Raw genomic sequence first — 16,509 nt, forward strand, 5'->3', positions numbered from 1 at the left:
CAACCAGTTTGGCCAACATAAAAGTATTTCGCTACATACTTTGCATATCATATAATTATATGTTCGTGTCCTAACCGGACTGTCCGGTGGTAAACTAGGGGATCTTGCTCCTACAAGGGTTTTGTAACGGGGCAAAATATGCGTATTCGATTTAAAAAAAAACCACACAAAAAACACAAAAAAAACCCAGTGAAATTTAATTGCGTATGTATAACTTGGTATTCTTAGCTATTTTATAAAGGAAATGTACATCATTACTAAACTTGTCCACCTAATTTATGGTAACAACAGTCTCGGGATGGTGTGTGTTGTTGAAAATGTCGTATACTTTATTTGATGAGATAACCGTTAGATACCAATCCTGTGGGCCTCTTGTAGAGACCAGTCTCCAGTTTTATAAAAGAACATTAATTGGACGTTTTATTTATTGAAGATATAAGTTGAGAAAAACATTGACAGTGCAGCAGATAGTTTCACTATCTCGTCTTTATTCCATAAGCTTTGTGCATTGTTGAATGAAAGTATTTTATTACATTTTTACCAGTGAAATATCAAAAATTATTCATTCTATAAAAGTGATATTTTTCACTAATATCATATTTTTCACTAGTGAAAAATATCACTTTTGCTGATTTGACCAATCAAATCAATGATTAGAAAATAGCAAAATTATTGACCAATCAGAAAGCCCGACATATATGTCAGCACCTGGACAGGGGAAACTACTTTTTTTGTTTACATTAGGCCTAGTTAGCATACGGGGTAGGTTTTTCGTTGATAAAAAATGTAATAAACAGAATATCTAACAGTGTCTTCAGTAATACCAAATATATTTCACTCGTGTTGCTAATATTTTGATATTTTTCATTCGTGCTGCGCACTCGTGAAAAATATCAAAATATTAGCCCACTCGTGAAATATATTTGGTATTACTGAATACACTGTTAGATATCCTCTATTTATTTAGAATATATAAAGTACTTTATTTAGAATATATACAGTACTTTATTTAGAATATATACAGTACTTTATTTAGAATATATACAGTACTTCATTTAGAATATATAAAGTACTATATAGTTAGGAACTTATGATTAGCGCAACGAATTTCCAAACCTACGTACTGTATGTATGGACAGTTGGTTGACAAATTTTACTAAGTCGAATTACAAACCCCATCTTCCCCCTATTATGTAATGCCTATATGAAGGTAAACAAACATGGTCTACAAACCAACTCTGGTAAACACGTCTTGTCCCAGGCTTAAATATTGATCGTGTTGATATTGTAAAACTTGACCTTCTCTTTGTGTCCACATAGATGCTGGTTAATTAAAACTAAATACATCATTAAAACATTCACAAGCCTGATATATTTAAATGGAATTTTATTTTCCAATATTATGCTGAGCGCTTAGCAGGAGTAGCAACTACCATTTTAGCACACTTGGTCCGAAGGACCGGTGAGCTTATGCCATGGTGCGGCGTCGTCCGTCCGTCAACATTTGCTTTAAATCGCTACTAGTCATAAAAAAATAAAAACCAAATTTGGTCAGAAATATCCACGGGAAAAGGGGAACAAATTTTGCATAAATGGTGACTGATCTCCATGGGCCCAGAGGGGTGGTGCCCAATAGGGGAAATAGAGGTCATTTCTTTAAATCGCTACTATAGACATAAAGTTATTAATGGATTTGAAGCATCCTTGGGGAATGGGGAACCAATTTTGCATAAATGGTGACACTGACCCCCGTGGGGCCTGAGAGGCGGGACCCAATAGGGGAAATAAATCGCTACTAGTCATAAAGTTATGAATGAATTTGAAGCCAATTCAGTCAGAAGCATCCTTGGGGAAGGGGAACATATTTTGCATAATATGACACTGACCCCGTCGGGCCAGAGGGACGGGACCCAATAGAACGGAACTGAAAGAGGAGTGTGGCAGAAAAGGCGTGGAACTTTCCTGTGAATGTTGGCTGCAGAGAACTTGCGGCTCAAATATGCTGGTGGCTGCTTGGAGCTAACGGCATCACGAATGAAAGATGGAAGACTGCAGTGATAGAGTTTAGGAAAGAAGCCGAACGGGGCATCACGACGGCTAGGGTCTGATCACCCCTGCTGACCCACTATCAGTCAGTAATTGAAACCCTCGACGATGGATGGACCTGGCTGATGACGACGACGTTTGAGCATCAACACTATCATGGTGTTTTCAGGTACTCATAACGTTTCTTCATTGCTCTTTCCTTTAAATGTTGCATGTTGTTCATCTTTGTGTCTAATTGTGTATATTGAATTTGGAGACCGATTGGAAAACAAAATGAGTCGACAGTTGGCCATCTTTGATTATGACAATTGAAGTTTGTTCCACTGTTCAAACGTTCCTGAAGGACATATTTATATACTCTGAAGTGCAGGTTTCCCTTGGTCTCTTATTTTACACATTTAATTTTTAGTTTGAATGAAAACAAATGGCGTCCATTTCTTTTTAAATTTTGAATGTGGAACTTTAATTGTCGCTCTTTCTTGTTCAAAATATTCTTCTTGGACTCCTCTGAACATTTCATTTGTAGGTTCCCGTTGTTATTAAATAATCAAAATGAAAGGGAAAAGAAGAGAAAATATCAGTATTATATATAAAGTTCATTCAATGGTGAAATCTCTAACTGGAGAGTGTTGAGGTTGGTGACAAAACGATGAAGTTTTTTCGCGATATTTCGCCATACCTGAAGACGTGCTTTCCGGAATCTATTTGGTGTCAACGTTCAATCTGGGAACACTTAATAGACCACGCGGTTGGAAATGATAGATCACAGATGATAGTTATAAAAAAAATTGAAGACGTCTAAGAAAGGCTTGACAATTAATGCAGCAGTTCGATATGAGATCAACAATGACATGATCTATTAAAGAAGAAGTACTTTGTTGTTAAAGTGCACAGCTGATGCCGATCAAAATACCAAAACGATGACGCAACCTTGGAGAGAAAACAATGCACACATTGAGTCTCACTTGTCGGTGTAATCGTTAGAAATGTCCGACCCGTGTTGGGTAAATAAACTATGATTTGCCAGATTCCAGAATGAGATACCAGTCTCAGAAATGAGATATTTTCATCATCTGTGTCAACAATAGTTACACAACTCGGAAAAGTTTACCCCTCCCTTTCTCGTTTTACGATCAGATAAGGCCTTCAGGTTTTGAATGTGTCAATCAGGAACGTAAACCAACGCGATTACAGATCATCGTTCTGATGCCGATCGTGACAATAGTGTCAGAACGACTGAGTTAAAATTATATTTTAACCCAGTCATTTTTACACTATTGTGACAATAGATTATTATTTAGGTAAATACCCGGCACACGCAGTTTTGTTTCATTACCTAGATGGTAGCCCGACTTTCCTCTGGCCCTGACATCAGACATGGTGTCAGGGCCAGAGGAAACTCGGGCTTCTTAGGTGTTTAAAGATGGCGCTAAATTATCAAATCATTAAATTAGTATGACTTCCAGTATGAGTAGTAAATGGAAACAATAACGATCATATATGTACCCGCGCCATACATAAACCTTTTCAGTGTGTCGGTCAGAAAACACTATATTTGGAAGTAAACAGACAATCACGTGACAAAAAGTGCATAGGGCGTTTCCTAAAAGAATTCAGGTCAGTATATGCCTAAAGTTACGACTACGTACAAACATATACAGTGTGATTGTTTTGATTTATGAGAGGTGATTGAATCGGTTAAAGGTTCGCATTTAAGTTTTCCCCGTTTACTCGGTTTCAGCTCGACATCAGAATTTGCATGATCGCCATAATTGCTGCTTTTAAAACCACGCCATGCAGGGACAGGTATGTCTGTTTTGTATAATGAAACGCTTTTGAGGATTGTAAGTATAGGGAAGTAGATTCTATGCTTATATGTAAGGTTTAATGTATAGTTTTTAAAAATGTAAACAACGCTAAGTTGACTAAGATGTAATGAAGAAAGCTTATTAGAGTATGAGGTTGATTTTCAGAGATTACAGCAAAGCGTATGAGACTGAGGTGGTGTTAAATGAACAGTTTTCAGAGGTCAAAGTAAAGCTAAATAGATAGAAGGTAATATTTAATGTATAACTTTCAGAGACCCAAGTAAAGCTAAACAGACGAAAGGTAATATTTCATGTATAACTTCCTGAAATCTAAGCAAAGCTAAGGCATATACATGAATGATGTAGTAAACAGCGTGACTTTGTTTACATTTGGAGCTCTATATAAATATCTCAGAAATATATACACAAATGTATACATCTGAATTACCTGTATGCATATAAACATGTACCTGTATATATGACGGCCCAAATCACGGCATCTATAGCCTGTTTACTGTATGCACATATAAAGATACATGAACATATTAATGTATCGAGAACTGTGTGACAAGCCCATCTCGTATCCATACGAGGTTCTTGGAATCAAAACAAAATTGTCATTTTTCTGGATAAGTATTGTCCATTTGTCTGGTTCATGTATATGTATTAAATCAAACTCACGGCACGTAATACAGGAAGTAAATGAATCAATCAATTAATAAAATCAAACGAAAGAGAAAAATACGTGGCAGCAATTTTCATGGTGACATCTTTATATTCTATTAAAAGTCTACGGCTGTTGAGAGTGAGAGAACTAACTTAAGTACTTTAGAAGGGTATCGATTCCGAGTCATAAAAAACGGTCAACAATGGACAGGATAGCAGGTTTAAGTATGCCTATCATCAACATCCCAAGGACTAGCGGTAATGGGGTAATATCAAATGGCCGTTTGTCATGGAATTATTGAGCTGAGAATATCAAGCTAACTTCTAGTAGTCCCGCAAGCTTTTTAGTTTAAAATACCGAAATGGACAGAAAACAACGGTAAATAAATAATCCAACAACGAATAATAAAATAATATGTGAGCATCCTAAAATGATAGAATTCTCTAGATTTGAGACTTGTATCAATACACGAGCATTCAACTATAAATAAGTAATGTTGGTACATGACCACGCAGGGGTAAATAAGTAATGTTGTTAATAAAATTCGAGACATACGTAAAAACACGAGAATTAAAATGTAAATAAATAATTATGAAAATAAAATTCGAGACATATGTAAAAGCACGAGAACTCAAATTTAAATAAATAATGATGATACTAAAATTCGAGACATATGTAAACACAAGAAAACTCGACTATAAATAAGAAATGATAGAAATAAAACTCGAGCCATATGTAAATACAAGAGACTGATACAGAAACACTATGATTGTAATTAAGATGTGGTCCACATAGTCATTTTTTTCTGATCTACAGTGTAACTGATCGGGGAGCTTTTTTCAGATTTTATAAAATACTGCGCTTTTTCTATGTACGGGTTAATTCTAACACTTCCCATCCCGTATACACACCTGGAGCATGTATCTAACAAAGTTCTTTTTTTCCCTAGGAGAACCAGTCCTACCAAGGATATACGAACGGAGAGAAACCTACCTACGATAACCCTGCTTACGTAGCGGACACAAAAGACGTCAGTATTAGCGTCCGTCCAAAGTCTGAAAAGGTAGGTTGTTTATAAATAAGAAAGATGTTTACATTTGAGGAACCACAAACTGTATTCATATGACACATTACTTTATCAATAGATTATAAAAAACCATAAAATTATAATTCACATTATCCGTAAAAGGTAAAAAAATAATAATAAACTCATATCATCACAACATAAATTATTTTGCCTGTACTATTTCAATTTATTAATATTTCTGCTTTTATCGATAAAGAGATAAATTTGTGGTTTACACTTCAGCTGTTTGTTTCCTTTTCGACAACTGTAATAGTGTATAATCGCGAACAGAATAGATGATCATTATTATGGGGCTGCAATTTTGGAGTAATACACATTCTGATGTCTCGAATTGATATGAATTCCTTACCTCCAGTTTTTGTTACATAGTAACAGACTGACGTATTGCTAGACAAGTTGGCAGATGGAGGCGAGGTGTTCCGATTATGACGTATTGATAATGTACCGATCTCGTCAATGCAGCATTTGCTCTCACAACCTTAACATTACAAAATGTAGTTTGTATGAAATGTATAAAAAGCAGACAGAGTCTGAATCACTTCTATTATACTCAATTTATTCCAGCGACCTAAACAGTTTGACGACGGGATAGATCGGAGGTGTGGATACGGAAAGCTAAAAGCAGGGTATGTTTTCTACATCATGAACATCTAATGATTAAAAATGGATTTTATTGTAATAATTTTTAGATGAAAAATATATATGTTTGTAAACGCTGACCGTTGTAGAAAAATCAAACCGTGTTAAATAATTCGGGAATAGTTTGTAATACAGTGCATGTATATATACGTTACTTAATCAATATTTAAATATTTTAACCACATGGACATGTCTTACCTGGCATTCACTTAATGGGGCTGGTATAGTACGCCTGTATGGAAACTGCTATATGGCACAGTTTTGTTCACGGTCAACTGTATCCACGACTAAATACATATTTAAATATGGTATTCACACATTGTTATTATCTATGAAAATCTTCCGTGATTGCCGTTCTCTCTGCTACTTAAGATATTTACAGCACTGTGAACTAAAAGTTTGAATCATAGTTAATTGAATTGATACACAGATGGATGCAAGTGTTCAACAAGATGTCTTTCTTTGTCGTGTGGGCATTCATCCTGTGCTTCCTGGAAGGGTTCGCCGTCAATGGCATCGGCAGTGCCGCCCTTCCCTCAATAGAACGCCAGTTTCAGCTGACATCAACTAAGTCCGCCCTCATCCCGAGTTCACAGGATATCGGGGCTCTCATCGTCGTCCTCTTCGTCAGTTTCCTCGGTGGACGCTATCACAAACCTTTCATCGTGGCTACTGGGTCCGTAATAATGGCCGTCGGTTCCTTCCTCTTCATCGTCCCTCACATCGCAGATACATATACACCCGCAGGTAAGTAATGTCATTGGTTAACAATCGAAACCTATTTGGTTTTCATTTCAGAATATTTTATTGTTCACATCTTATCACAGTTCTGTAAATACACATCATTGTGTCAATACATATATATAGAAAGAAAGATATTGCCATGATAAATACAAGATAAACAAAAACGATAATCCATCATATCACAGATTGGTCTCCCTAGTTCATTTTATGATTTTTCAGATATATCCAAGACATCCGAATCCATCTGTCCAGCAGCTGGTGGAGGAGGAGGTGGCCCTGGCGCCATCTTGTGGATCCTCTGGAGAGAAGTACCTCGGTGTATTCATGGTCGCACAAATAGTACATGGCTTGGGATTTACTCCAATGTTTACCCTCGGCACAGTCTATATCGAAGAGAACGAGGACCGCTCAACAGCGGCTGTCTACATTGGTGAGTAGTACTACTTCTGGTTTATAAGGAGGCAATGATATAGTTAGTGATCTGCATGGTTATGATTGTTGGTTGGTTGGTGTAAGTGAATACTATCCTCACAACTAACCTAGCCTACGGGGGTTTGCTTCTCCATTTAAACGTGAAAAAGTAAGGAGTCACCTACCCTACCACTTGGGTTTATCCGTCATACTCGGTGTTCCTTCCACATAATAAAACCTGCGCGCTTCAATCTGGGCAAACGAGAATTGATCAAACTTCACTTGCTTTAAAATTTGGTTGAAATAATGAAGTTTAAACAAAATAGGAATATTCTATTTTGTTTGTATGTTTAAGTCGGGGCACGTTTGTTTAGAAACAAACCGATGGCAGCAAAAGTACAAATATACACTATCATTGACGAAAAAGTTGAAATGCCAAATTTTGCGTCGATTTTCCCCCCCGATGGTTATAGAAACATATATGATATGATGTTCCTCGCAGTAATACTTATGATTTAGTAATATTTTTGATAGATGCTGTGTGAATAAAGTATTCGAAGCTATTTAATGGGCTTTTGTCTAATGTCATAACTGACAGTTTTGGACTGTATAAATCTTCTTGTCAGATCACCATTGTTATATGGAAAATCGCAAATTTGCAAAATGGTTGTGTGTATGGTTTGGACGAGATGTAGTTTTTGTGTAAACTGTTTTGTTAAGTGCATGGTATAAATTCAATGAATTTGTTTTAATCGGTGTTCTTAGGATTGTACAAAGACAAACACGATATTAGCACTTTTCTAAACAAATACAGTAGAACAAAAAAGTAATCATGCTGCACCATACGGCTGTTTCTTTTCCCTAGGTTCGTCACGGAATGCTAATGGCATAAAGTGATAGGAGGCGACCATAAACAAAACTCAAAAAAACTTTCAAAATCTGGATAGGGAGATGCAAACGTCACATAATTCAAAACAATTTATGATTATAACCACCTCCCCCATCCCCACCCCAACCCCTCTCACCCGCTAGGGGGTATACTGAAATCAGGTTGTCCGTGCGTCCGTCCGTCCGTCCGTAGACACAAGAATCTACCGGTTATTCCTCCTAAACTACTGAGGTGATTTCAACAAAACATACTGGCAAAAATCCGTATACATTGTAGATGTGCGTAATCTATATCAGGTTTCCGATCGGTTAGCCAAGATGGCCGTCACGGCCTCTGATTGGCTTAAAACTGTTTTACTATCACTCTTTTAATATTCAATGAAATTCAATTAAACTTGGTCGGATGGATGGTTACAAGATGAACTTTAGTTTTGTATAAAAAAAACTTAAAATTAAAAACAAAAACGCTACCAAAGAGATTACTTCTGATTGGTCGAAATTAAGGTATTGTTCGATTTCGATGAAATTTAGTATGAAGGTGTAGTATGGCACTGTGAAAACAATGGCGGTGTTTATATTTGGAGAAAAATTCAACCCTAAAATGGCCGCCATTTCCTAGCTTCTGATTGGTCGAGATCTAATTATTGTCCAATTTTGTTTAAATTTGGTATATATGTTCGCCATGGAACACTCTTCTGCAACCCCAGTTTCATATTTTAAGAAAATGGTCACCATTTACTGGCTTCTGATTGGTCAAAACTTAGATATTGTACAATTTTAATGAAAACTGGTTAATTGGGGTATTATGGGACTGAAAATTCATGTAAGTGTTTGACTGCCATAGTGACCACATGGAAGTTTCTTATTGGTCAAAATTTAGATATTGTTTAATTTCTTTGAAAATTGATTTATATTGGTTTTTGGGACTGCAATGAGTTGGCCCCCGGACGACAGCCTTTTTTTCAATCAATTTTATAATTTTCAATATCATTAGTACATTGCATTTCACACGAACATTAATATAAGTCCGTGTGTATATTCTGAACCGTGTCACGTATGGTATTCACGTTGTCTTTGTGATCTACTTTTTAGAAAATGATCGTATTAGTTGAGTCAATCATCAATGATGCTTACAAAGGTTTGTGGGTACATAGTATACATATACAGTATGGGTATCGACCTTGACCAAAACAAATGTAATAAAAAAACTTTTTTTTTTATCATGGTAATTAGTCACAATGCATGAATTGTCTTTGTTTTTGTTGGACCCCACTTGACTAGGTCTAACATACGCAGCTGCGGCCCTAGGTGTTGCATCTGGCTTTTTCGCCGGTGGTCAGCTGACAGAGAAGTTATTTGTGGACTTCGACAGAATAGATCAGGAAAGGTATAGTACAATTTCATTTCAACATATTTAATGATAAACAATTTGATTGAACATCAGGTTTAAGCCTATTTAAGCCAAAGTTTTCTCCATAACAAAGTACTTTATTACAAATAATTAGTATCCTGTTATTAGTCAAGAATTGAAAGTATATATATATATATATATATAGAGTATTTGTAGATAATAGATAATGATAATCTTATGTGCTTTCTTTTTCTTTATAATATTTTACAATTCATTATTAAATAAATATTAGTACTCAGTTCTACGCAGGAGAGAGACAAGTGTTTGATGGAGTTTCCAACTGTAATGTCCATTTGATAACTACCATTAGAATTCTACTCATGTGTTGATGAAACACGCATCTTCCTACTTCACATGAATTGGCACAATATAAGAATTAAAAATAAAAGTTACAATCAGTTAATGCTTGTTAAGCCCAGATAAAATTATCCATTTAGATTGTCCTAAGGAATGAGATTAATCAGTTCTTATACATAACTAGCTAGTCACCATACAACATCAACTCTGTATTTAGGATATTTAATAACATTGTCTCTTATAGACTTCATCATGTATGTTTTGTATATGTTAGTTCCATGTACCATCATCAGATAAGGTAACTCCTAAGTGAGTGTGTGAGTCACTTTCAATGTTATCAAACTTAATGGTCAGGGGTTATTCATTTCTTTTTCTTGAGAAGAGGACTGCGTTTGTTTTAGTTGGATTGAATATAACATCCCATTTGTGGGACCATAAATTAATATTTTGTGATTCCTGTGCAGTTATCCTATTATAGGTGTCGATAACAGAGAATAGAATATATCATCAGCAAATAATTTCATGTAATTGATTATGTCTTTTATCATATCATTAATACATATAAGAGATAGAAATGATCCCTGGGGGACACCTGCACTAAGTGATTTAAATGATGAGTAACGGCCCTCAGTAATGACTCTTTGCTTTCTATTTTTTGATAAATCCTATACCATACTAATGAATTTTTCTGTAATCCCTATTTATTAAGCTTATAGAGTAGTCCCTCATACCAAACACGGTCAAATACCTTACTGATGTCATTGAATATAAATTCAAAAAAATAAGTTCAAAGGTATAGTACAATCCTACTGACTCTCATGAATACCCATGTTATATGCATACACTATACATGTACATGTATTTGTCTTTTGTCAGCCGAATAAAATTTCAATGGGCGTTATTATTCACTTGTATGCCCACGATAATATTATGCAGATATATATTTATTTTTTTGATGCCAACCGTCTTAGATAACATTATATTAAATTAACATTGTATTAAATCGAGGATGTGTCTGTTTGATATCAGAACAGAACGGGTTCAAACTAGATGCATCCTCATTTTGCTCAAGGAAGTTCGCAATCTCTCCCAGAGTGCATTGCATAGCTATGAAAGGTAACTCCCAACACTGCTCTCTTGGAGAGATTGGGAAGTTCCCGATGTTATTATGATGGCGACTATAGAGCTTTCCCGTGGTCTTCACAATCCATTAATTCCCAAACAGTACTGAACTGATAAAAAAGGGAGACACTTTCCGTTACAGTCCACTTGAAGCATTCACACTTTAAATAAATCATTCTTTTCAGCCTCGAATTCAACGCCCGTGATCAACGATGGGTCGGAGCGTGGTGGGTTGGGTTCATCATCTCTGCGGTGGGGTTTCTGTTGATCGCAATCCCCATCTATGGTTACCCAAAACACATGCTGGGTGAGCAGGCCAGTTGTATAACTTGTTACGTATATAGATTGTGAGCAGGCCAGTTGTATAATTTCGTTAGTATATAGAATGGAAAATAGCACAAGTGATTATAAACAAGATAATTGATAATTTTGAAGGTGGCAAGTACCTTGTTGTCATTTAAAGCTAATTACATGTTCCAGTGTAAATTGTTGTTCAAGGACAAACTCCGCAATTTATATGCAGAGAACAAAACTTGTTTGTGTTTGGAATTTAAAACGTACAGTCGTTTTTACTCAACAGGTAATGCACCAATTGATGATCCAAAGCAAAACCAAGATAAAAAGAGGATTAAGCAAACGATTGTCTCATTCTTCAAAGATTTACTCAGATTGGTAAGGTTCTGATATATAATTTTATTTTGAATCATATAATCCGAAATGTAGAATTGATTTTATGCTTGCGAATAAAGTAAAGTGAGTTTAGTCCCAAATTTTCTATAGAAGAACTAACGATTAAATTGTTTTATTTTCGCATTGACATGAATTTGATGTTTTGTATATCAACCAATGATAAATCAGCTCGTGTATGAAATAGAATCACCTTTAACATTGACGACCGGGATGCGATTTCACGATCGGACGTCAAAATGCACGGGGTCATCATCCCGACTGTGGGATTGCACCGGGTACTCCAGTTTCCTTTCACAGAAAGACTCCTCGCGCGCATTCATCAGAGTCGGCTATAGTTATTATTATAATTTGATGTATTTTTTTAGAAATAAATATAGAGATTATAAAAATTATTTCTTTTAATGATATATGTTTCATTACAACCACGAAGATGATGTTAAACAGCTATAGTGTTAACTTCTTTAAAGCGATTTTTTCAGATTAAGAACCCGGTGTATATGTTTATAAATCTGGGCGGATGCACAACCTCACTCATCATATCGGGAGTGTCAGCATTCTCATTTAAGTTCTTGTCGGAACAGTATCAACTGAGCTTTGATGTCGCCGGCTATCTCATTGGTAAGACGTCTCAATGACGGTCGACGATTTTTTTACAACTAATCCATTAGGTTTTTTTCACTGAAACAAGATCGTTAAGAATTTGTATATGAATTATGTATACATGTGTTCTTTACAAAAAGCAAAGAATACCGACATGCAAGCGAAATCTCAAAATCGACCAAATAAGGGAAAATATGAGCAAAGATTTATAAGGAATCCCTTGTGAAGGTATCAGGTAAATAAGACCCGGTGTTAAAGAGGGAGTTGTTAAAGAAGAATTCTAAAAATACCCGTACAAAGGTGTGTGTTGAAAACAAAGGATTATTTTTTGCTTGAATCTTGAAATGTTTTTGAATTTTCAGTCCATCTCGTCTGTCTACACAGTGGGTCTGTAAGACATTTCTGAGTTTGATAAAATCACAGGGACTTGGTTTATTATCCCAACCAACGGTCCATGTACATATGTATTGCATGTATGTATGTCTTTTTGGGAGGCGTACTGGTGAGGATGTTTAGGTTCGAATGTATTCCATCTCTTCTATCTACACATGGGTCTAATTCTAGTTGTGGCTGCTTGTATGGTGTTGGGAGACGTGCTGGTGAGAGTATGTAGGTTGGATTAAAGTTCATCTCCTCTGTCTACACAGGGGGTCTGATACTCGTGGGGGCTGTCGGTATGGTGTTGGGAGGCGTTCTGGTGAGGATATTTAGATTGGAAACCATTGGGATGACACGACTGAGTGTATTGGTGTCGCTTGCATCCGCTGCACTTGGGACAAGCTTACTGGCTGGATGCCCAAACGTCAACCTCGTGGGACTCTCAGTGCCCTACTCGGATACTAGGTAAGATTCTGCTCGTCAAATTTGCTCATGCATCATGCAAGGATCTAAATGCAATAGCTTTACATTGATTGTGATTGGTATTTATTCGCCCAATAGATGCGATTGATATTGATTTTCAACTATTTAAAACTTATATGCCAATGTTCTTACTTTTTTTTCTCCATTAAAAAAAAAAAATCCTCAAGTGTGATGAAATGATAGGTAAGATAAAATAATATTTTGGTTTCATATTTCTTTTTTTTTTCTTTTTTTCCCCCATTGAATACCAGGGTAACCGGATTAATAGCTATCACACAAAAAATTGTCACTACTAAGAAGGATGTCAAACCACCTTAGTATTGCAGGTTCTGGGACAATATTAATCTGTGTATCAGATAGATCTTTTAGATTCACAGTGTGTCACATTCAAACGTGTTAAACTTCGAAATAATTAAATCATATGCAAATATATACACTGTATGTATAATATCTGTAAGACAGGTCATAGTTCAGCGTTTCGAAATGAAACTCCATATTCTTGTTATTACAGAGCAATGAATGGATACATCGATACATGTCAGGGGTCATGTGACTGCACGTCCACTTCGTATTCTCCCGTGTGTGGTCATGACAAAAGCATGTATTACTCCGCCTGTCACGCTGGTTGTAACACTCAGTCCTCGATAGGCCAGGTAGGTAACCAAAGTAATTTACACCCTTAGTAATAGTAGTGCGTTGAATTTAGATTGTAACCTCATTGAAACCATGATGCAGCAATTGTTGTTTTTATCTGTTCTATATTTTGTTCCTCAACACTCGGGGGCAGACATTTCTTCACCAGGTTTAGCAAATACAATTGTGTTTATCATCTTCATGTATGATCAGATTGAACAGAATTGTTTCTTTACACCCTTAACACAAGACTGATGCCAAATATCAACAAGTAAAAAAGAAAAACAAATCTGTGGTATGGGGTATTTCTCCAATACATTCTCTTTGGCACATTCATTACCTATCTCTTTTTTATGTAAAAAGTCGTGTGTTATATAGTTACTTTAACTAATGTAACGGAAATCCCTTGCGACGGGTCTGTAGTTACTGCTATCGGATTATCTAAATAAATACTATTTCTGTGACCGATATTGATTTAATTCTTGCAGGAGACAATATACGGTAATTGTAGCTGTGTCGCCAATCGTCTGAACGTATCTGTAACTGATGCTGATGCTGTGGCGGTGTTAGGGAGATGTGAAGATAACTGTACGAACCTTAAGATCGTCGCCCCATGTTTATACATCGCCCTCCTGGTCATTCTCATCAGCGTCACTCCGACTTCCATGGCAACGCTCAGGTTTGTGTTATTTCAAATATCTTGGCACAATCGGTAACCTATACAATTACATATTTCTGAATAATTCGAAAAAAAATTGTAATATTTATTAAGACCTGACAATGCGAACATACAGTTTACTTTTGTAGGAAACGCCCTGATAAAAATATCAGATGTTAATCATTTGTACTGATCTGTTTTTGATCTGGGATACCATTTCTCCTTTGAATTTGTAAATATAGGGGTTATACCGGAATCAGATTGTTCGTATGTCTATAATATTATGTGTAAAATCATCCCACATGTTTTTTAATCGTCCTATTTTGATATGGAGCTATGCCCATTTTAGTTGTGATTATAGACCGGATCATGGACAACAACTCCTTCAGTTTTTCATCTTATGTAGGCATCCCACACTGCAGTTTCGGTCCTGGGCATATTTTTTAGGATCTGCTTGCCTTAATTGCAATTTAACCCATTTTTATCTTGTCAGAATCTTCTCAGCGCAACTCTTCCAACAGTTCCCGCAAACTTTGCGAAACTTATGAACTTGGCACACGTTTACACCACCCCCCCCCCCCCCCCCCCCCCCCCCTACATTGTACATTATCTTAATGTGTATTAGTATTATTTTATTTCAGATGTGTTGACGGGGATCAGAAATCGTTCGCATTAGGACTACAGTGGTTGTTTCTGAGATTATTAGGTATCACTACTTACTACGTGTATTGAATGTTTTCTTACGAATTCCTTTTTAGTTGTATACCCCTGTTTACAGAAAGCAATATTCAATTTGATGATGTAAAAGTAAATTTGATGTTATGACCTATATATATAAACGATGTACTTTAACTTCATTTATGCAAAACGGAATTCAGGTATCAAAACAACCGTATTTTGTTTTATATTTAATGAACTGATTTTGTGCAGGTATGATTCCTGGACCTATTTTGGTGGGAGCTGTCCTTGATGGCACGTGTGAGATCTGGACAGAGTTGCCGTGCACAAGTAGCAAGTTCTGCATGATGTACAGCCTCTCGCGCATGTCAACAGGAGTGATGTTGTGGTGGGTCATCGTTTCCGCTTCGTCTGCCATCTTTTATTTTATAGCGTCAGTGTTTGCATCAAGGAATAAAAACAGTTTTACTCTTGGCTCCAAATGACAAACATGTTTTCAATAATCGCGAGTGATATGGTGATTCTGATTTGAATTTTGGTCAAAATGTATCCGTTTACTTGATACATTTTAATAGTTGGTTTAGAGTGTACGTTAGAATGTACAAGCTAACCACTGCCATGATGTATAACATTACAATTAATTCTAAGGTTGTAAACTTTACGTCAGCCAATTATATTGTTTTCCAACTTTACATCAGCCAATCATATCGTTTTACATTTATCTACATGTTAACCTGTGCTTCTCCAAATGGAGGAAACATATAGCAGCTGTGGAAAGATTAATCATTATTATGATATCGCCTAATAGTGGAGAATTTAGACCATGTTTATCTACGTTTTTATAATGATCGCCCAATTAATGTAGAATTAATCAAACATTAAAACAATATTTATTACAGTTATAGGATCTATGTTCTAAAATGTTTCCAGTTTTCGTAGTATCGAGTCTTAGTGGAATGAATAAATATAAAAAGTACCTTCTATTATACAGTTGTCACTTTCATGGTGATAATTGACGAGGTATTGCCGATAGTTGTCCGTCAACTGAAAATCGAAGCTAACTGATTAGGCAAAGATAATGTCACATGGAGCAAAAGCACATGGAATGATAAAAATTTTTACTTTATTTGTAATATTGTTCAGAAACGTGAAGTTATCCTCCAAAATCGTCCGCTCAAAAATACAAAACTATACGGTGTTTTTAGCTCGTCTCTTCGAAGAAGAGTGAGAGCTTATGTTGCCACTCCGGCGTCGGCGTCGGCGTCGGCG

General features: G+C 36.1%; 1 protein-coding gene across 1 annotated transcript; it reads left to right on the forward strand.

Annotated features, from left to right (window-relative positions):
- The first annotated feature begins 3,688 nt into the window (after positions 1–3,688).
- LOC117324621 (solute carrier organic anion transporter family member 4A1-like) lies at positions 3,689–16,228 on the forward strand. The gene is made up of 14 exons (XM_033880543.1): positions 3,689–3,852; positions 5,471–5,584; positions 6,173–6,234; positions 6,678–6,994; positions 7,191–7,421; positions 9,572–9,677; positions 11,306–11,427; positions 11,701–11,792; positions 12,290–12,428; positions 13,058–13,253; positions 13,783–13,924; positions 14,393–14,583; positions 15,204–15,268; positions 15,493–16,228. The coding sequence occupies exons 1-14, from the start codon at positions 3,841–3,843 to the stop codon at positions 15,723–15,725; spliced, it is 2,022 nt and encodes a 673-aa protein (XP_033736434.1). The 5' UTR covers positions 3,689–3,840; the 3' UTR covers positions 15,726–16,228.
- Positions 16,229–16,509: the final 281 nt, after the last annotated feature.

Source organism: Pecten maximus, chromosome 3, assembly GCF_902652985.1.
Source record: "Pecten maximus chromosome 3, xPecMax1.1, whole genome shotgun sequence".
Lineage (NCBI taxonomy): Eukaryota > Metazoa > Mollusca > Bivalvia > Pectinida > Pectinidae > Pecten > Pecten maximus.